At 43.8% G+C, this 22,958-nt stretch overlaps 1 protein-coding gene across 5 annotated transcripts in view; it reads left to right on the forward strand.

Annotated features, from left to right (window-relative positions):
* vmp1 (vacuole membrane protein 1) overlaps window positions 1–22,958 on the forward strand; it is a 204,266-nt gene that overhangs the window by 85,137 nt on the left and 96,171 nt on the right. For 4 of the 5 annotated variants that reach the window (XM_068010712.1, XM_068010713.1, XM_068010710.1 and 1 more), the window contains exon 6: window positions 22,051–22,215. The exons of the other annotated variant lie outside the window; for it this stretch is intronic. In XM_068010712.1, coding sequence (XP_067866813.1) covers window positions 22,051–22,215 — 165 coding nt within the window. The remainder of the gene's footprint in view (window positions 1–22,050; window positions 22,216–22,958) is intronic. 5 annotated transcript variants of the gene reach the window in all.

The following is a 22,958-nucleotide window of genomic DNA, read 5'->3' on the forward strand; positions in this document are numbered from 1 at the left end:
TTGGCGTCTGATCTTCCAATGTCTCAGGTGTAAAATTCTCATCCCTGCGTTTAAATCCCTCCATGGCCTCAACCCTCCCTATCTTTAATCTCCTTTAATACTGTGATCTTGTCTGAATTCTGTTTGTCTGACTGCAGTCTCTTATACACCCCCTATTTAAACTCCCATTACCTGCCATGCTTTCAGCCACTTAAATTACGTTCTCTGGAATTCCCTTCAAAAACTCCTCTGCCCCTTCTCGTTGAAGATCTCCTTTAAAACGTACCTCTTTTGACGAAGTGAAAATGTTTCCATTTGGCAGGGAAAGACCAGCTTCATCTCTCTAATCTGCACAGGTTTCAAACCTAGGTTCCAAAACTATTCTATTCCATTGTGTTACCCAACTTCTAAGTTCAGTTGCCATTAAAGTTCCTTGTTCTCTGGAATGAAGAATTTCCTGTTCATATTGAAAATATGCTGTGGTTTTACAAATGGGTGTATGAAAGAAAACCTAAATTCAGGTCGTAATCTTTTTTGTTAACTTCATGCACGAGATGAGTGACGTTCCACTTCAGGCAACAAACATAAAATATCTAGGAGGAGCATGAGCCTTGCATTGTAACAACTTTAGTAGAAAACCTTTGATCCATCTGGTCTAGGCTGTTCTGCTCTCCCAATTCCCTACCCCAAGCCTTCAGTGCTCCTCAACCTTCCTGCTCTTTTGCTGCCGTTCCAGGCTTGATTCCCCATTAGATAAGCCTACAGCTTCCCTCTGTGCTTCTCTTGGCATCCTCTTACTGGGAGTTGGCTCATTATGAGCAGCTGCCCCAATTGCTCCATACCACTATCGCGTCACCCTTTCCACCCATTGTGACTGCTGGGGGCTAATCTTGCCAATCCTCTTCCTGTCCAACTCGCCCCCCCCACTGCTGCCCCTGTGGACTCTGCCGGTGGATCAGCTCTCACTGGCCCTCTATGCATCTCCCTCCAGAATATCCTTTCACTTGTGAACAAGGCCCTTGCCATCCATGAACTTGTTGTGGATGATTGTATCGACATCATGGCCTTAATGGAAACCTGACTCAGGTGATGCCTTTCCCCTTAATGAAGTCTCTCTGGCTACATCTTCCAACACTTGTCCTGCCGAGACCGTCACGGTGGCAGTGTGGCGCTTATCACTGGATCACATCCTGACCTGACCCCCTCCTCTGGCACTTTCTCCTCCTTCAAGATCTCACCTTCTTACGCCCCCACCCCTGTCACCTCTCTTTCAAAATCATTGTTCTCTTTACCCCCCCCCCCCCCCAAATACAATAAAAATGTTATCACTAAGATATCTTCACTCCTTTCCTCCCTCAGTCTGTGCACCGAACAACTTCTCATCTTCAGCAATTTCAATCTCCATCTCAACTCATCATGTTCTCTCTCCTCTGAGCTCGCTGCCCTCTTATCCTCCCTAAATGTCTCCCTGCATGTAAACTCCCCAACCCATATTCACAGCCACCCCCATGATCTTGCCATCTCACATAGTCTTGTTAGTCCCATCATATCAATTACAGATAAGGCCATCTCTGATCACCTTGTATCGCTGTCCGCCCCAACCCTACCTCATCTGTATCGGTCCCTGGAAAACAAAACTGCCCCCCTATTCACTTGCAACTGCACTTTTGAAATCTCAACTATCTAGCCTTTGGTCCTCCTTTCGCTACAACATTTCTGCAGCTACTGATTCGCTCAATCCCACGCTCACCTGCACCTTTGATACCCTAGTCCCCACTAAAAAGATCAGTGTCTCTCACCCTGGCCGTTCCCCCGGTATGGCCCCCATCTCTACTCTCTTAAGTAAAGAGACACAGACTTGAAAGGATATGGCAGACAGTTGGTCCAGCCATCCACCGCCACATCTGGCTGGACCATTTAAAATGCTATCTGGTCTGCTGTCATCTGTTAAAATTGTTCACTATTCCAGGATCATCTTGGAATGCAAAGGTAACCCCTGGCTTCTTTACTCTGCTGCAAACTGTCTTCTTACACCCCTCCACCCTTCACCCTCCACCCTCACCTCCAACAATAAGTAAGAGGAGCTCATGGACTTCTTTGTCATTAATATCAAGACCATCCAATCAGCTGCTTTTGGTGCGTCCCTTCCTTCCACTAGCCCACCTGGCCGAACTTCCTAATATGCTCCCCCATCCTAGCCCTGACCTTGCTTCTCTCTCTAGTTTCTCTCCTATCTCGCTTCATGCTGTCTCTGAGCTCATGTTGTCTATGAGACACACCTCTTGTTCGCTCGATTCTATTTTCACTGAACTGATCACCCAACTTCCTTGCCAGGTCCCAATGTTAGCTCTTCAGTTGTTGACCCTCTCTCCTTTTTAAATCTGCCGTCATCACCCCTCTCCTCAACAAAACAAACCCTTGACCGCACTGCCCTTGCAAACTATCCTCCCATCTCCAAACGCTCTTTCCTCTCCTAAGTCCTTGAACGTGTCACCTTCCAAATCCATTCCCATCTTTTCTGGAACTCCAATTTTGAATCCCTCTAATCAGCTTTTCGCCCCTGCCACAGGACTGAAATAGCTCTTATCAAAGTCACAAATGATAACCTATGTGACTGTGATAAACTTTCCCTCCTTGTCCTTCTCGACCTGTCTGCAGCCTTTGACATGGTTGACCACAGCATCCAATGCTTCTCCACTGTCATCCAGTTGGGTGGTTCTGTTTTTATCTATCTAGTCGTAACCAGAGAATCACCTGCAATGGCTTTTCTTCCTGCTCCTGCACCGTTACCTCCGGTATCTCCCAAAGATCTATCCTTGGCCCTCTCCAATATCTCATCTACATGCTGGCCCTTGGCGACAACATCTAAAAGCATTGCATTAGTATGCTGATGACACTCAACTCCTACCTTTCCACCCATTCTCTTCACTCCTCCACTGTTGCTAAGTTATCAGACTGCTCATCTGACATCCTGTACTGGATGAGCAGAAATTTCCTCCAGTTAAATACTGGGAAGACTGAAGCCATCATTTTCAGTCCCCGCTCCAAACTCCATTCCCTAGCTACTGACTCCATCCCTCTCCCAGGCAACAGTCTGAGATTAAGCCAGTCTGTTCACGACCTTGATGTCACATTTAACTCCATATTCGTGCCATCACTAAGACAGCCTGTTTCCATCTCCGTAACATCATCTGACTTTGCCCCTGTCTCGACTCATCTGCTGCTGAAACCCTCATTCATGCCTTTGTTACCTTTAGATTTGACTATTCCAATGTACTCCTGGCTGGTCTCTCCCGTTCCACTCTCTGTAAATTTGAGGTCATCCAAAACTCTGCTGCCCTTGTCTTAACTCGCACCAAGTCTGTTCCCCTATCACCCCTGTGCTCACTGACCTACACTGGCTCCCAGTCAAGCAACATCTTGATTTTTAAAATTCCCATTCTTGTTTTCAAATCCCTTCATGACCTCGCCCCTCCCTATCTCTGTAATCTCCTCCAGTCCCACAACCCTTCAAGATACTTGCTATCCTCCTATTCTAGCCTCTCGTGCATCCCTGATTTTAATCGCTCCACCTTTGGTGGCTGTGCCTTCAGTTGCCTAGGCCCCAGTTCTGGAGTACCCTCCCTATGCTCCTCTACCTCTCCACCTTGCATTTCTCCTTTAAGATGCTCCTTAAAACTCTTTGAGCAAGCTTTTGGTCATATGTCGTATCTCCTTTTGTCGCTCGGTTTCATACTTTGTTTTATAATTCTCCTGTGAAGCACCTTGGGCTGTTTTGTTACATTAAAGGTGCTATATAAGTTGTTGTAGTTCACCTCGAGACAGTATTCCCTTAATGCATTTCATATAACCCTGAATCTCATTTATTGGCAAGAACCATTCGAGTTTCTTCTTGAAACTCATTAAGGTTTCTTATTTCACCCTCCTCACTGTGCCAGTAATCTGTTACACATATCTACCACCCTTTGTAGTAAGCAAATTCCTCCTCCATTTCCTATTTTCTTTTGTTATCCTGAATTTGTAAATATGACTGACCGCTTAAATTCTGTACATGGCAGAAAAGCTTACTTTGGCTGTACAATGTTTATCTCTCTAGCTCTCCAACTCTTCCAGCCTAGCGTGCAGCTGTATTTTGAACACCCCTTTATCCCCCCGATGGATTTTTTCAATGTATCAATCTTTTTGTGTAAATTCTTCCCTATATCAGTTTCAAATTTATATTTTCTAATGCAAACTTGGCCTTGAGTTCTGCTAGCTTGTTCTACTTTGAAGAAATATGCTAGATTTATCTAAGCAGCTTAATATTTTATATTCCACTCTCTTTTATTCTTCCACCACCACTTGTTCCTTTTTTGCAGAGCTCAAGTTTCTTGAATCTTACTCATAACTCATCTCCTTCACATTTGGAATCCTTTTTGTTGAAACCTCTTGTATACATGTGCATCCTTTTTCTAGTGTGCTTACCAAAATTGAACACAATACACCAATTGTTGTCTGACCTGTGCATTGTAAAGCATTAGTGTAACCTCTGTAGACTTGTCTTCCATTGTTCTGCCTTTATACCAGCATTTTTAAAAATTACTTCCAGATTCTCTATATTTGTGTCAATTTTGTGCAATGTATTTTATTCCTAAGTTTTCTAACCAACATGTAATACTTTACATTTGTTAAATTTTATTTATTTGATGTCCCAATTGCATAATTCAGCCAAGTAACTCTGGAAATCTTGAGCTACTGTCTTCATCCCTCCATAATTTAGTGTTGTCATTTATTTTAGTTTTAGCATCTGTCACTTATGTGAAGCAAGAGGTCCAAGCATTGACCAATATGAGACTTAGCTCAACACTTCTCCCCAGATATAGCATAGCTAGATACTGAATAAGCTCCCCCCATTCCTCCAATTATGTGCCTCAGCCCCAAATGAGTGTCCTTTTATGCAACAGTTTAACATTTTTCCATTGCCTATAGTGGGGCTGGAATGGGAAATGTTTCCGGTAAGTTGTGCGCATGCACAGTTGCGCAGCAACCTGGAAGGTACCACACAGGCCGCTCACAAACTATCCTCTCTAAGATACCACAAATGTGCGACATGCAACAAAAAGGGTACTGGGCACTGAAATGAACAGGCCATGCACAACTGAAAAAATGTAGAGGGGACATTGCCTGTGGCCTTCAATTGCAGTTTCTAATAATTCAGTAATTTTTGCACCAGTTATTCAAATTATCCGGTAATTCAATTCAGCAATTAGATTAAAATTGAACTAGGCTTGCTCACTATTATTTATGTGTAAATGGTACAGTAACTTTAGGCAAGGAGGAGCTGTGGGGTTAAATATCAGTAGCCAAAAGTTGCTGACGGAGTTGTGCCGCTCCGCCATTAGCTTCATTAAAACGGCATTTCGCTTTCTGCCTCATCGTTGAAATGAATTGAATGTCATGAAGTTGCTGTATTTGAATGGTAGATACAAACTAAACTCACCACAGAAAGTTAATTCCAGTCCTTACAAACGCAAGTACTATTAAGGGCAAGGTAATTATTAATTACTGCCAATTGACTTCTCTGGCACTGAAACTTGACCATTACAAGTGTGAAGTTTCATTCAGATTTTAATTATTGATGATTTAAAAAAACAATATTGTTTACATTTTTTTTGCTTCTTTCTGTCTTTTTTCTCTCTCAGTTCAATTACTTCTCTCTGTACCAGACATGATATTGAATTCAGCCACTCTAAATTGCACTTTCCTCTCCATTCTTCACCCACTTCACAATCCTTCAAACTCATTAGTTAAGGAGATGTACAGTCTATTGCCATGTTCACTCAGGTTCCAGATGCACTGTTTCCCTTGCACTTCCAGCAATTTGCCATGCAAAGCACTTTAAAACCTAACTGTGTATGAGCAAGTCAACTAACGATGGACGTCACTGGATGCCTAGCTACAACAAAATCAGGCCCTTAACATTTCAGACCACTAAGATCTATTAGTCTGAGGTGTATGCTGATGGGAGCACGGATTTAAACTTTGTATACACAATCCATGAGACTCAGACTCACTGACCCACAAAGACCAAAATCTTGGACACCCCTGACTTTTATTCGTTCGTGGGATATGGGCATTTCTGACGAGGCCAGCATTTATTGCCCATCCCTAATGTCCTTGAGAAGGTGGTGGTGAGCTGCCTTAGAATATAGAACAAAATACAGCCCAGAAGGAGGCCGTTCAGCCTATCATGTCCGTGCCATCCAAATAAGCTATCCACCCAAACTAATCCCACCTTCCAGCACCTGGTCCATAGCCCTGCAGGTTACAGCCTCTTAGATGCATGTCTAGGTACCATTTAAAAGATTGAAGGTCTCTGCCTCCACCACCGATCCTGGCAGTGAATTCCAGACACTTGCCATCCTCTGGGTGAAAAAGTTTCTCTTCATGACCCCTCTAATCCTTTTACCAATCACCTTAAATCTGTGTCCCCTGGTAACCGACCTCCCCGCCCGGGGAAACGGGTCCTTTCTGTCTACCCTATCCACGCCCCTCATAATTTTGTACACCTCAAATCAAGTCATCCCTCAGCCTCCACAATTCTGGGGAAAACAGCCCCAACCTATCCAATCTCCTCATAGCTGCAACCCTCAAGCTCTGGCAAAATTCTTGTAAATCTCCTGTGCAATCTCTCCAGAGCAATTATGACCTTTCTGTAATGTGGTGACCAGAGCTGCATGCAGTACTCCAACTGCAGCCTAACCAGCGCTATATGCAGCTCCAGCATCACGTCCCTGCTTTTGTACTCTGTACCTTGACCAATAAAGGAAAGCAATCCATATGCCTTCCACTCGATCTACCTGTTCTGCCACCTTCAGGGACCTGTGGCTACACACTCCAAGGTGTCTCACTTCTTCTACCCCTCTCAATATCCTCCCATTCATTGTATATTTGACCTTTATTTGACCTCCCCAAATGTATCACCTTACACTACTCGGGATTGAATTCCATTTGCCAGTTTTCCGCCCACTCAACCAAACCATTGATATTATTCTGGAGTCCACTACTCTCATCCTCACTATTAACTACATGGCCAATTTTTGTGTCATCAGCAAATTTCCCAATCATGTCTCCCACATTTAAGTCCAAATCATTAATATATATCACAAACTGCAAGGGACCCAACACTGAGCCCTGTGGAACACCACTGGAAACCACTTTCCATTCACAAAAACATCCGTTGACGTCTACCCTTTGTTTCCCTTTGTCACTAAGCCAATTCTGGATCCAACTTGCCACCTTCCCCTGTATCCCATGGGCTTTCATTTTACTGACCAGTCTGCCATGTGGGACCTTTCCTTACTAAAGTCCATGTAAACCACATCCACTGCACTTCCCTTATCAATTCTCCTTGTTACTTCCTCAAAAAACTCAATTAAGTTAGTTAGACATGACCTTCCCTTAACAAATCCATGCTGACTATCCCTGATTAATCCGTGCCTTTCTAAGTGACAGAATCTATTCTGAGGGACAGGATAAACTAACAATTTACCCACCACCGAGGTCAGACTGACTGGCCTATAATTACTGGTGTATCCCTCGCACCCTTTTTAAACAATGGTACAACGTTTGCAGACTTTCAATCATCTGGTACCTTGCCTGTATCTAGTGAGGATTTGAAGATGATCCTCAGCGCATCCGTTATTTCCTCCCTGGCTTCCTTTAACAGCCTGGAATGCAAAACGTCCAGTCCTGGCAATTTATCCACTTTCAGGGATAGGTCAGACCTTCAAGCACTTCCTCTTTCATTATGCTTATTGTATCTAATATTTCACACTCCTCTTTAACTACAATGTCTGCATCAGCCCTCTCCTTTGAGAAAACAGAGACAAAAGACTCATTAAGAACCCTGCCCACATCTTCTGCATTCACACGTATGTTCCCCTATACATCTCTGATAGGTCCTATCCTTTCCTTAGTTATCCTCTTACTCTTAATGTACTGATAAAACTTCTTCGGGTTTTCCTTGATTTTACCTGCCAATAATTTTTCATGTCCTCTCTTGACTTCTAATTTCCTTTTTTACTTCACCCTGCACTTTCTATACTCCTCTGGGCTTTCTAAAGTATTAAGATATTTGTGATCATCGTAAGCTTTTTAACTTGCCCTGTAAGCTTCTAAATAACCAGGGAGCTCTAGATTTGGTAGTACCACCCTTTATCTTTGTGGGGACATGCCTACACTGTGCCTGTAGTAGCTTGCTCTTGAATGCCTCCCACTAGTTTGCCACTGATTTTCCTTCAAGAAACTGTATCCAGTCCACCTTCACCAGGTCACATCTCAGTTTCGTAAAATTTGCTCCTGTTTTATCTTTGTCCTATTCCACGATTATGTTAAAACTAACTATTATGGTCACTATCTCCAAAATGGTCACCCACTGTTACTTAATTTACTTGCCCAGCTTCATTGCCAAAAACTAAATATAGAATTGTGCCCCCTCTCGTTGGGCTTGTTGCTTGCTGGCTAAAAAAGTTCTCTTGAATGCAGTTCAAGAATTTTTTCCCCTCTGTGCCCTTCACACTGTATCCTATTCAATATTGGGGTAGTTGAAATCCCCAACCATCACCGCCCTAAAGTTATTCGACTCCGAAATTTGCCTACATATTTGTTCCTCTATCTCCCTCTCACTATTAGCGGGTCTTTGGTACAGTCCCAGTAATGTGGCTGCCCCCTTTTTATTTCTGAGCTCCACCATATGGCCTCTTTGATTCCTTTAGCATATCATCCCTCAAAGCTGTTATTGATTTCTTGACTAATAATACTAAATCCCCCCCTTTTTTTTTATCTCCCTCTCTATCACACCTGAATACTCTAAATCCAGGGATGTTCAGCTACCATTCTTGCCCCTCCTTAAGCCACGTTTCTGTTATAGCAACGATATTGTGTTGCCTTGTGTCTATCTGTGATTTCAACGCATCTGCTTTATTTACTATGCTCCTTGCATTAAAAAAAAAACCCTTTAACACTGCCAAATTGCTGTGCTGCACACTTCTTGAACTGCTTTGTGAACTTCTTGAACTGCTGAAGTCCATATGTGGGGTAGGTACACCCACAATGTTGTTAGGAAGGGAGTTCCAGAATTTTGTTCCAGTGACAGTGAAGGAATGGCAACATAGTTCCAAGTCAGGATGGTGTGTGGCTTAGAGGGGAACTTGCAGGTGGTGGTGTTCCCATGCAACTGCTACCCTTGTCCTTCTAGGTAGTAGAGGTCGCATGTTTGGAAGGTGCTGTTGAAGGAGCCTTGGCAAGTTGTGCAGTGCATCTTGTAGATGATACACGCTGCTGCCACTGTGCGTTGGTGTTGAAGGTGGTGAATGGGGTGCCAATCAAGCTGGCTGCTTTGACTTGGATGGTGTCGAGCTTCTTGAGTGTTGTTGGAGCTGCACCCATCCGGACAAGTGGAGAGTATTCCATCACACTCCTGATAGTGGACAGGCTTTGGGAGTCAGGAAGTGTTACTTTCCACAGGATTCCTAGCCTCTGACCTGCTCTTGTAGCCACGGTATTTATATGGCTACTCCAGTTCAGTTTCTGGTCAATGGTAACCCCCAGGATGTTGATAGAGGGGGATTCAGTGATCATAAAGGGGAGATGGTTAGATTCTCTCTTGTTAGAGATGGTCATTGCCTGACACTTGTGGTGCGAATATTACTTGCCAATTATCAGCCCAAGCCTGGATAGTCCAGGTCTTGCTGCATTTCTACACTGACTGCTTCAGTATCTGAGGAGTCCTGATTGGTGCTGAACGTTGTGCAATCGTCAGCGAACATCCTCACTTCTGACCTTATTGATGAAGCAGCTGAAGATGGTTGGGCCTAGGACACAACTCTGAGGAACTCCTGCAGTGATGTCCTGGAGCTGAGATAATGAACCTCCAACAACCACAACCTTTGCGCTAGGTATGACTCACATCAGCGGAGAGTTTTCCCCCTGATTCCCATTGTCTCCAGTTTTGCTAGGGCTCCTTGATGCCATACTTGGTCAAATGCTGCCTTGATGTCAAAGGCAGTCACTCTCACCTCACCTCTGGAGTTTAGCTCTTTTGTCCATATTTGAACCAAGGCTGTAATGAGGTCAGGAGCTGAGTGGCCCTGGCGGAACCTAAACTGAGCATCACTGAGCAGGTTATTGCTAAGCAAGTGCCAGTTTATAGCACTGTCGACGACACCTTCCATCACTTTACTGATGATTGAGAGTGGACTGATGGGGCGGTAGTTGACCGGGTTGGATTTGTCCTGCTTTTTGTGTACAGGACATACCTGGGCAATTTTCCACGTTGTAGGGTAGATGCCAGTGTTGCAGCTGTACTGGAACAGCTTGGCTAGGGGTGCAGCTAGTTCTGGAGCACATGTCTTCAGTACTATTGCCAGAATGTTGTCAGGGCCCATAGCCTTTGCAGTACCCAGTGCTTTCAGTCGTTTCTTGATATCACGCGGAGTGAGTCGAATTGGCTGATGACTGGCATCTGTGATGCTGGGGCCTCAGGAGGAGGCCGAGATGGATCATCCACTCGATACTTCTGGCTGAAGATTGTTGCAAATGCTTCAGCCTTATCTTTTGCACTGATGTGCTGGGCTCCCCCATCATTGAGGATGGGGATATTTGTGGAGTCACCTCCTCCTGTCAGTTGTTTAATTGTCGACCATCATTCATGACTGGATGTGGCAGGACTCCAGAGTTTAGATCTGATCCATTGGTTGTGGGATCGCTTAGTGCCTATCGCATGCTGCTTCTGCTGTTTGGCATGCAAGTAATCCTGAATCTCACCAGGTTGACACCTCATTTTGAGGTCTGCCTGATGCTGCTCCTGGCATGCCCTCATGCACTCTCCATTGAACCAGGGTTGATCCCCTGGCTTGATGGTAATGGTAGAGTGGGGGATATCCAGGGCCATGAGGTTACAGATTGTAGTTGAGTCTAATTCTGCTGCTGCTGATGGCCCACTGCGCCTCATGGATGCCCAGTTTTGCATTGCTAGGTCTGTTCAAAATTTATCCCATTTACCACCGTGGTAGTCACACAACACGATGGAGGGTATTCTTAATGTGAAGACAGGACTTGGTCTCCACAAGGACTGTGCGGTGGTCGCTGCTACCAATGCTGTCTTGGACGGATGCATCTGTGGCAGGCAGATTGGTGAGGATAAGGTCAAGTATGTTTTTCCCTCTTGGTTCCCTCACCACCTGCCGCAGATCCAGTCTAGTAGCTATGTCTTTTAGGACTCTGCCAGCTCGGTCAGTAATGGTGCTACCGAGCCATTCGGTGATGGACATTGAAGTCCCCCACCCAGAGTACATTCTGTGCCCATGCTACCCTCAATGTTTCCTCCAAGTGGTGTTCAACATGGTGGAGTACTGATTCATCAGCTTTGGGAGGGGGTGGGGTGGGTTGTGGCAGTAGGTGGTAATCAGCAGGAGGTTTCCTTGCCCATGTTTGACCTGATGCCATGAGACTTCATGGGGTCTGAAGTTGATGTTGAGGACTCCCAGGGCAACTCCCTCCTGACTGTATACCACTGCGCCACCACCTCTGTTGAGTCTGTCCTGCTGGTAGGGCAGGACATACCCAGGGATGGTGATGGCAGTATCTGGAACATTGTAAGGTATGATTCCGTGAGTATGACTATGTCAGGCTGTTGTTTGACTAATCTGTGGGACAGCTCTCCCAACTTTGGCACAAGCCCTCAGATGTTAGTAAGGAGTGCTTTGCAGGGTTGCCGTTGTTGTTTCCGGTACCTAAGTCGATGCTGGGTGGTCTGTCTGGTTTCATTCCTTATTGACTATGTCGCGGTTTGATACAACTTGCTAGTCCATTTCAGAGGGCATTTAAGAGTCAACCACATTGCTGTGGGTCTGGAGTTACATGTAGGCCAGCCCAGGTAAGGACAGCAGATTTCCTTCCCTAAAGGACATTAGTGAACCAGATGGGTTTGAATGTCAAGAGGAGATAGTTAGATTCTCTCTTGTTAGAGATGGTCATTGCCTGGCACTTGTGCGGCGCGAATGTTACTTGAGAGCATTACAGCCAGCATGCAGAAACCTTTTTTTCCCCCATCAATCAGAATTTTTTCAAGCCCAGGTCAACCCCATTGCACCTCTTAGTGCTCTATGGGTAAAGCTTTTTTAAAGAACAGGGTTTAGATTTTTGGGAAAAAATTACTTTTTAATGTTCAGCTGCTGCTTATAATCCCATTTGTAGCACCTACGTCATGGAACCCAGATGTGCACCTTGTTATGACTGTTGTCTCAATACTTACTTGAATGCTTCATCCAGCCACGTTCATTTCTTTTGTTGTACTTCATTACAATAAAATGGAGACATAAGTTTTGACTGGTCTCTGAGAGCTGCTCTGTTCAGATTTAGTCTAGTTTAATTGTGGTTGGTACTTTATCTCTAGTTGGATTAATCTTTCTGTTCTCGGTTGGTGGGGTGAGTGCTGTTCTTTGCAGCTGTAGAAGTTTGTTGACCACAGGAATATGTACGGAATGAGTCACAGTATGTGGGAAGAGGGGCCTGCTACTCATAGCAGAAGAACAAGTTACCGGCCTTTCTCTTTTGTAAGACTTGTAAGTTGATGACAGCTGAAAGATTTTCTCTTTCTTGAGAACTGCTTTTGACGCCTTTCAGACCTGTGGTGCATGGTCTGCCAATTCAATTCCTGGCCTGTTATAAAATGTTTAATAAAGTTTTCAATAAGGAATGTGATGTGTTCAGATAAGTATCAGTTTTGTCCATCAAAGGTCATGGCTGTCTATGTAAAAATAAAATTTGAGTTCTGGCGAAATTGCAAAGCTTCAGTATTGCTTGGATCCAAAGCTGCATTCTAGAAAAGCCTGGAAAATTCCTCATTCTGGTCTTTAGCACACTCTCGTGCTTGCCTAGCCTTATTGCAACTAGAGTTGGATTTTTACAGATGGTAAAACTCAAAAGTTTGAATAAAAAAGTCTATCCATACTCGAGAGGAACCATCTCTCCCTCCTGAGAGGTGGAACATGGAGAAAAGAGAACAATTGTTGCATTTGGGGATGACAACATCCTCTATCAGGAGGATGGAGGAATGGGGGAAAAAAACTAGTTGCTCCCATGGATGGGAGTGTGAAACAAAGAAATAAAGCAACATACTAATTTCAGCACATCATTTCATTGTAACCTATGGACCCAATGCCCTTGGATTGCTTAATCATTGAGGTTCATAAACAATGGTATAAATCATATAGGATCATGTGGCTTTTTCATGCACATCATCGTTTTTGGTAAAATTGGATCCTTTTGAGTACACTTTATCTTTTTTTCTCCTCTTCTCCCCTACCCCCCACACCATCCCAGCTTGAAAGAAGAAATCCAGATGTTGAAAGAATTGTTTTTAAAGAAATGAAGAATATAGTGATACAATTTCTGTCAAACTGCAAAATAGCTGAGTACTTAAACCCCGAATACTGTGCTGTGAACAGAGTTAAGCTCCTGCCAATGACTTGATGGTAAACCACAAAACATGTGGCCTGTTTTGTTTATAATGTCTGTTTTTGGTTGATCTAACAGTTTCCATAGTGCAAATATAAGGGAAATATGATTATCCATCTGTTCTAAATTAGAGTCGGCTGCCTCTTGCGTGTACTTCATTTATACCCAGGGATTAGTGTGCTCTTGAGCCAATTTTATAACAATTGAATATAGTATGCTGACTGTTTTCACGTTCTTCCTCTGAAGAAATGATCAAGGGGTCAGCGGTGCTGGTAACCTTAGGTTCAGGCTCATGGACCCATGATGTATTTAACAATGGGCCTTTTAAAACTACTTCTGATGTTGTGCAAATTTACTTCAGAGGAATCTATTAATGTGCTATTCTGAAAGTGTTGGGTGACTTATTAGAATTTAGGTTCAGTATGTCAAATCTTAATTTTTTTTTTTGCAATCCCAAAAACTGTGAAGGATTTTCAATCTGAGGTTTGGAGTCCTGCATTTCTGTTCTGTCCAATCAATCCTATTGAGTGGAGTACATGTGACCTTGGGTGTGCAAGGAAACCCTGGAAGGGAGAAAGGAATAAACTTTTTTTATACTTATTATTATTGATGCTGAGGGAAATGAGAATGGAAATTGCGGAGGGACAGGCCATAATTTTTCAGTCTTCCTTAGACTCTGGGGTGGTGCCAGAGTACTGGAGACTTGCAAACGTTGCACCCTTGTTCAAAAAAGGGTGTAAAGATAAGCCCAGCAACTACAGGCCAGGCAGTTTAATTTTGGTGGTGGGGAAAATACTACAAAGAATAATTTGGGATTAAATTAATAGTCACATGGACAAATGTGGGTTGATTAAGCCAGCATGGATTTCCTGAGGGAAAATCATGTTTGATTAACTTGCTGGAATTTTTTGAAGAGGTAACAGAGGGCTGATGAGGGCAATGCAGTTGATGTGGTGTACATGGTCTTCCAAAATGCATTTGATACAGTGTTGCAGAACAGACTTGTGAGCAAAGTTATAGCTCATGGAATAAACAGGATAGTAGCAACATGGATATGGAATTGGCTGAGTGACAGGAAACAAAGAGTAGTGTACATAGGATGTTTTTGGGCTGGAGGAGGGTTTCTAGTGGAATTCCCCAGGTGTCAGTGTTGCTTTTCCTGATGTATATTAATGACCTTGGTGTACAGGGCACAATTTCAAAGTTTGCAGACGATACGACACTTGGAAATATTGTGAACTGTGAGGAGGATAGTTTAGAACTTCAAAAGGGCATCAACAAGTTGGTGGAATGGGCAGACAAGTGGCAGATGACGTTCAATGCAGAGAAATGTGAAGTGATACATTTTGGTAGGAAGAACTTGGAGAGACAATAAAGAATAAAGGGTACAATTCTAGAGGGGGTGCAGGAGCAGAGGGACCTAGCTGCATATGTGCTTAAGTCATTGAAGTTGGCAGGACAGGTGGCATACAGTATCCTGGGCTTTATTAATAGGGGAATGGAATACAAGAGCAAGGAAGTTATGTTGAACTTGTATAAGACACTAGTTTGGCCTCTACTGGAGTATTGTGTCCAGTTCTGGGTGCTGCCCTTTAGGAATGATATGAAGGTGTTAGAGAGGGTGCAGAAAAGATTCATGAGAATGATTCCAGGGGTGAGGAACTTCAGTTATGAAGATAGATTGGAGAAATTTGGACTGTTTTCCTTGGAGAAGAGAAGGCTGAGAGGAGATTTGATAAAGGTCTTCAAAATCATGAGGGGGTCTGGACAGAGTAGATGGGAAGCAGGTGGGAACCTGAAATGCTGGTTAGGAGAGCTGATGCAGACATGATGGGCTGAATGGCAGCCTCCTGCGCTGTACCGATTCTGTGTTTATCCAAGAAAGAAAAACAAAATACAGGAAGAATTAATAAACTTGTAGAATGGACGTGAATGAATTTCAACATGGATAAATGCGGGGAGGTGCATTTTGCAAGAATAAGGAAAACGCATACTGCTCGGATAATAAGAGTCCAAATGGAGTAGAATAGGAAAGGAATCTAGAGGTACAGAAGCACAAATCATTAAAAGTAGTAACACAGGTTAATAAGGCCATTTAAAAAAAAAAGAAGCAAGCCAAGCACTAGGTTTACTTATAGAATTGGAAAAACAGAAGTTATGCTAAACTTGTAGGGAATCTTGGTTTGACCACTCTGAGTACCGTGTACATTCTGGTCTCCATATTATGAAAAGGATATAGAAACATTGGTGAAGGTGCAAATAAAGATTCATAAGGATGATACCAAAACTGAGAAATGTAATTATCAGAAAAGGCTGAGCAGGCTGGGCTGTCTTCCCTAGAAAAGAGAAGGATGAGGTGTGATCTGGTAGAGGTCTTTAAGATAATGAAAAGGTTTGATAGAGTACACGTAGAGAAAATATTTCCACTTATGGGCAGTCTAAAACTAAGGGCCATAAATATAAGATAGTCACTAATGCACTAAGTAAGTCAGGGGTAAATTCTTCACCCAGAGAGTGGTTAGCATGTGGAGCGTGCTACCACATGGAGTAGTTGAGGCAAGTAGCACTGATGCATTTAAGAGGAAGCTAGATAAACACATGAGGGGAAAAAGGAACAGAAGGATATGCTGATAAGTTTAGATGAAGATGGATGGGAGGATGCTTTGTGGAACATAAATGCTGGTATAGACCAGATGGGCCAAATGGCCTGTTTCCATGTAACTCTTTGTAAAGTTTCTCATATAATGAACTCTTCAAGTAAAAGCTTTACGGACAAGTAAAACGAGCACTTTAAGTACAGTGTGGTCTCGCAAACACCAATCATTTGATCTGTTTTTGGTAATGTTCATTAAGGGTGAAATGTTACTCAGAGCACCAGAAAATTGTTTCTGTTCAAATATTGTAGTGTTACTGAATGATCATCAGAAGCACCAGAACAAGTAGTAAGGACTTTGGTTTAAAAATCTTGTTGAAGGATGGACATCCAACTATATAGCATGTCCCCAGTACAGTAAGGGAGTGTCCGCCTAAGCTTATGTGCTTAAGTCCTAAGTGGGCTTGAATACACGAGGCAAAAGTATTACCAACTGAGCCAAACTAACATAACCGGGTAAAAATTTGGCATTGCAACCATTGTTTTTTTGTGGGATGAGAGGGGGGCTAAAGGGAGAAGACCACCATTAGAATAGATACATTTAACAGAGCACTTGTTGGGAGGTTTCTACAGTTGGTAGAAATGTGAGAGACTTGTAACACAAAGATACTACTGCTCACTTTTGCCATATATAGGTTCTGTATATGGTCCATTGTCTTTTAACAAACTACAGTTCAGAAGTTTAATTTCATTTTTCCACAGAAACAACTTATGTGTAATCTTTAGACTTGTTCCAGACAGAACTATAAGAACCATGAGTGCTTGGGGATTTGGAACGGCCCTTGATGAGAAAAAATGTTTGTATCTCAAAATTTGCCAATAAATGATCTAACAAATCTAAAATGTAAATATTGGTTACATTTATTTTCCAAAGGGGGAAAAATGTGGGATTTCTGCCATTGAGGAGATGTTAGTGCTGTCCAGAGGAAAATTCTTAGCTGGGAGGTGATGTGGTTGACCACTGTTCTTGTGTTGAGTTGATCTCTGCCCTCCCTAGTAGATAATTTTGATGCTTGGTTAAAGTGAATAGACCAGAACTGAAATATTTTAAATATCTTGGGGGAGAAAAAACTTATCCCAACCCTTGCCACTAAAATTAGATGGGGATTAATGGAGAAGAGAAATTCTTTAAATTAAGTTGTCTTTCACTTGATGTAGTACCACTCGAGTTGGCTACTAGGGGATGCATGAAAATGACACAAGCTGGCTTGCTTTTTTTTTCCAATTTCCCCTTCTCTAGGTGCATGGGGCAGTGGGATACATGGAGTTATGCCAATCCCCTTAGATAGTAAGGCTAAAATAAGCTATTCCCTTTGTGGATACTAGTTGTGAATGATCATCTGAGCAACTGTTTTTTTTTGAGGGGGTGACTGTTAAGTTGTCGCTTTTGTTTTGACAGCCCATCTCTTTGACCTTCCCCAAAACTGCTCTTACACTGTCTCTGCAGTCTGAGTCAAGTGAGAATGACACTGTTTAATCACTGTCCGATATAAAGAGGGGAACCAGACTCTAGATTGGAATCGAGACAATTTATGACTGCATGTGTCTAGCCATTGCACATGCACAAAGTACTGACATGTCCACAATCTATCCAGAATATCATGATGAAGGTGCTCACCCTGAAGTTTTGACATTATATTCCATCACATCAGGCCACTGATGTACAGAATGAGACAGTATGGTGAACGGAGTTCTGAAGAATGTTTTTCTTTTAAAAAACAAAAGTCTTTATTGCAGCCACCCTTGGGAAATTGGTAGCTCTATCTTTGGTCCTACTGGTTGCATGATACATGTGCATTTGGAGCTGGTGGCACTAGTACTGTATCAAAGTGGATTACATTTTTCCCAAAAGGCTTTCATACTTGTCTTATGACTATGCTTAATGCTACATAGTTAGTAGCTTATGAGAGGCATGCTTGCAATGGGTTTTGTTTTGTCTTGTTTCTCTTCACCTCTGATCTTGTTAAAAATCACTTCAATCCCAGTAGAGTTGAACAATTCCTGTGCTGGGTAGCATGTATTCTTGAAAGTTGACCCCCGCCCCCCAAAACCCACCTTTTTGCTCATGTAGATCATGAACTAATTTGCTTCCCTCAACTTGGCTCAGTTTGTAGCACTTGCCTGAAACACAGACTATCAGTTCAAATTTCATTACAGACTTGAGCACCCACTTTAGACTGATAATCTGCTTTAGGCCAGCATTGCTTTCAATGTGAAATTCAGTCATAGATGAGAAATCCTAGGGGCAGCATTACAGGGTTAAACACTTAACTTTTAATATTTCCAATAATAACTACTAGGTCCTTGAGTCTTGTCTGTTAATGTCCAAATTACTGCATTTGAAATTTTCAATTCCCTCAAGTGTGTGGTCATTGTGTCTGCTTTGCTAAGTTGAGAGCATTCCTTTCCTGAGTCGGAAGGTTCTGGGTACAAGCTTCGTTCCAACGACTTGAGCACACAATCTAGGCTGACACTCCAGTGCAATGCTGGTAGGTGCTGCATGGACAGTGGTGCCATCTTTTGGATTAGGAACATAGAATCCCTGTCTGCTTATTCAGGTGGATATAAAAAGATGGCATGGTGCTATTTGAAGTGTAGGCTGTTCTTCAAGTATGCTGGCCAGCTTTGCTTCTTTTAGCTAATACTGCCAAAGCACATTTTCTAGTTATTCACTCATTTACTGTTTGTGGATCATGTGCCAAATTGACTGCTGCATTTGCCTAATGGCTGAAATTCTCCCCAAAAAATCCATTGATTTGGGATGTTCTAAGTAAATAATGAGCTGTAAGATAAGTGGAAGTTTGTTTGCTCTTTTATTCTTTTGCAACTTCCGCCAAAAGTAACCATTTATTTAGTGGTGGATTTTTAAAAAGTACAGTTTAAAGTATGTAAAAGGTATAACTCGTTGCCAAATAAAGGGGAGAGGGGGGAATCCCCATGTGTTGCAGCTCATTTTTAACCATACATTGAGTGCACCAAGCCAAGCAGAAAATAATTAACTAAGAACCTATATTTTGCAGAATGATTGATTAATTTCTAAAATATGCTGCTGTCTCTAGGAGGAAACGTGGCAATGAATATAGTCTTATTTGCTGAACATTTAAAATAAAGTATATATTTTTTTATTTCCAAAATATACTTTATTCATAAAAATCTGTGAAAAAAAAAATACATTACAAAACAGTTCCAAATAGCACCAAGTCAAAAAATACAAACAGTGCAAAGGAGATCGGTTTCCTTCAATACAGGAGTGAGTTGCCTCACCAACCTTCCATTTCATTTTACATTCCATGTACATTTTACAGCAAACAAAGATTTTCCGGATACAGTTCGAGGGGTTTTCCATGGATCCAGCCCCTCCGTTCAGCTCGGTGGGGGGACCTTACACAGTGGTCTTTCCCCATTGAGCCTTTGCTGCGGCTGTCCCAAGCTTTAATGCGTCCCTCAGCACGTAGTCCTGGACCTTGGAATGTGCCAGTCTGCAACAATTCGGTCGTGGACAACTCTTTGCGCTGGAAGACTTGCAGGTTGATAGGTAAATTGGCCATTGTAAATTGTCTCTAGTGTAGGTAGGTGGTAGGAGAATGGTGGGGATGTGGTAGGGAATATGGTATTAATGTGTAAATGGGTGGTTGTTGGTCGGCACAGACTCGGTGGGCCGAAGGGCCTGTTTCAGTGCTGTATCTCTCTATGACTCTATGACTAAGACCAGCAAGTTTCGGGCAGACCAAAGAGCGTCTTTCACCAAATTGATAGTCCTCCAGCAGCAGTTGGTGTTTATCTCTGTGTGCGTCCCTGGGAACAGCCCGTAGAGCACAGACTCCTGTGTTACAGAGCTGCTTGGGATGAACCTCGACAAAAACCACTGCATCTCTTTCCAAACCTGCTTTGCAAAGACACATTCCAGAAGGAGGTGGGCAACTGTCTCTTCCCCACCACAGCCACCTCGAGGGCATTGTGCGGAGGGGTGCGAGACTTCGGGTGTGCAGGAAGGATCTGACGGGGAGGGTTCTTCTCACCACCAGCCAAGCTACATCTTGGTGCTTGTTTGAAAGTTCTGGTGATGAGGCATTCCGCCAAATGACTTTGGCAGTCTGCTCGGGGAGCCATCCGACAGGATCCACCATCTCCTTTTCCCGTAGGGCCTTGAGGACATTCCGTGAAGACCACTGCCTGATGGATTGGTGGTCAAAGGTGTTTTTCCGCAGAAACTTTTCCACGAAGGATAGGTGGTACGGCACAGTCCAACTGGATGGAGTGTTCCGTGGCAATGTGACCAGGCCCATCCCTCACAACACCGGGGACAGATAGAACCTCAGCACGTAATGACACTTGGAGTTTGCGTACTGGAGGTCTACACACAGCTTGATGCAGCCGCACACGAAGGTAGACATCAGGATGAGGGCGATGTTGGGTACATTTTTTCCGCCCTTATCTAGAGGTTTGAATATCGTGTCCCTAAGGACCCGGTCCATTTTGGATGAAATGGAAAATGGCTCGGGTGACCACCACAGCGCAGGGGTGGGGTATGGGCCAGACCTGCGCCACATACAGCAACAATGTGAACACCTCGCACCTCATGACCACGTTCTTGCCCATAATGGAGGGAGATAGCTGCTCAGCTTGTATTGTACCCTGGCTACTCGCTCCTCCCATGTTTTGGTGCATGCCCCGGCCCTTCTGAACCATATCCCCAGCACCTTCAGGTAGTCTGATCTGACGGTGAAGGGGACAAAGGATCGGTCATCCCAGTTCCCAAAGAACATGGCCTCGCTCTTGCCGTGGTTAAATTTGGATCCCGGGGCCAGTTCGAACTGGTCGCAGATGCTCATCATTCTGCGCACAGACAGCGGGTCCGAGCAGAAGATGGCGACGTCATCCATGTACAGGGAGGTTTTAACCTGAGTGCCTCCACTGCCTGGGATTGTCACCCCTCTTATGCTTGCTTCCTTCCTAATAGATTCAGCAAAGTGTTCAATACAGCAAACAAACAAGACAAGGGAGAGAGGACAGCCCTGTCTGACTCCAGATTGGATTGGGAAACTTTCTGATTCCCACCCATTGATTGAGACTGCGCTACTGATGTTTGTGTAGAGCAGTTTGATCCAATTGCAGATTCCCTCCCCAAACCCCATTTTGGAAAGCACGTCCATCATGTAGGTGTGCGATATCCTGTCAAAGGCCTTTTCCTGGTCCAGGCTGATGAGGCAGGTGTCCACCCTCCTGTCCTGTACATAGGCGATCGTATCCCTGAGTAGCTCAAGACTATCAGAGATCTCCCTGCCGGGTATAGTACAGATCTGGTCAGGGTGAATCACCAACTCCAGAGCAGACTTGACTCGACTGGCTATGACTTTTGACAGAATCTTGTAGTCAACATTAAGCAGTGAGATGGGCCGCCAACTTTTGATTTCTGCCCCCTCCCCCTTCTGCTTGTAGATGAAGGTGATGATGCCTTTCCTCATGGATTCTGACATGCTGCTGGCCAGGAGCATACTCTCGTAAAATAAAGTATATATAATTGAGGATCATTATATGCTTGGTTTTATATAATAGGAATGAATGTGAGAATCTGAGAGGGTTTCATGCACTCACTTTCTCATTATGCTGCCTGGGTTAGGTGTGCATGTTCTTTGTTTTCTTGTCCCCTGCTTCCCCCCCCCCCCCCCCCCCCCCACTTCTCTCTCTCGCTCAAGCTGATGATGGCCCGACTGTGTTCCGGACATTGCCTGAGGTGGGTTTCATGCAGTTGTTGTGTTCTACGGATCCCTCCTGGGAGTACACATCTAACGATTCTGAAAGGGTAATCAATTTTCTTAAAGTTGATGAAGGTTAGCAGGGCATAGAAATTCTGAAAGTAACAGATGGGAGTTCTGTTGCTGAGTAACAAAACTTCATTTCTTGTGCATTATCTGCAGGGTCCACATATCGCTTCAGTGACATTGGCTGCTTATGAATGTAACTCTGTGAATTTCCCGGAACCTCCGTACCCAGATAAAATCATCTGTCCTGATGAGAAATTGGAAGAGACTATCTCTCTATGGGCCATTATCTCCAAAGTCAGGCTGGAGGCCTGCATGTGGGTAAGACGCCGATCATCTAAACTACATCAATTTTATTTGACTCTTGCACCAGAGTGTGAAGTTAAAAGAAACATACACAGGGCTTTAACATTGAAGAATTTCAGTACAGCTCTGTAGACTCTTCTACACAGTACCTTAATCTCTAGGTTTTCTCCCTGTATATGCAATTTGATCTCCGTTGAAGTTGTGGCCAAGGCTCTACGATTGTGCTCTGTGCCTTGAGTAAGGCATGGGAGATCAGCCAGACTTCCTGCCTTTAACTACCATCCAACAAGCCCTGCTGGAAATGCCTGCATGTGGAAAGTTGTTGAAGATGGGATCCAGACAGGATCAAACGTCCTGTGGTCATATGTGCATCTGACATTCCCTGTCTAAGCTGAAAAATGCAAAGAATGACCACTTGTGTGAGGTGCCCCACAGGGACTGGGAAAAGGGGAGAAAACTGGTAGGTTCAAGGTTCTTGCAGCTTGGATGGATGAGAGTGGGAGCTGCAGGGTGGATGAGCAAACTGACCATGGCACTGTGGTGCAGGGAGCCTTTCAAGTGGGGAGAGTAAATAGAAATGTATGGTAGTCGGGGACAGTGCAGTCAGGGGGTTAGACACAGTTCTCTGTAGCTGAGAGCATGAGTCCAGAAGGCTGTGTTGCCTGCCCAGTTCCAGGGTTTGGGTCTTCTGCTCGGGGCTGGAGAGGAACTTGCAGTGGGGTGGGGATGGGGGGAGGATCCAGTTGTCATGGTCCATG

Source organism: Heterodontus francisci, chromosome 30 (genome assembly GCF_036365525.1).
Source record: "Heterodontus francisci isolate sHetFra1 chromosome 30, sHetFra1.hap1, whole genome shotgun sequence".
NCBI lineage: Eukaryota > Metazoa > Chordata > Chondrichthyes > Heterodontiformes > Heterodontidae > Heterodontus > Heterodontus francisci.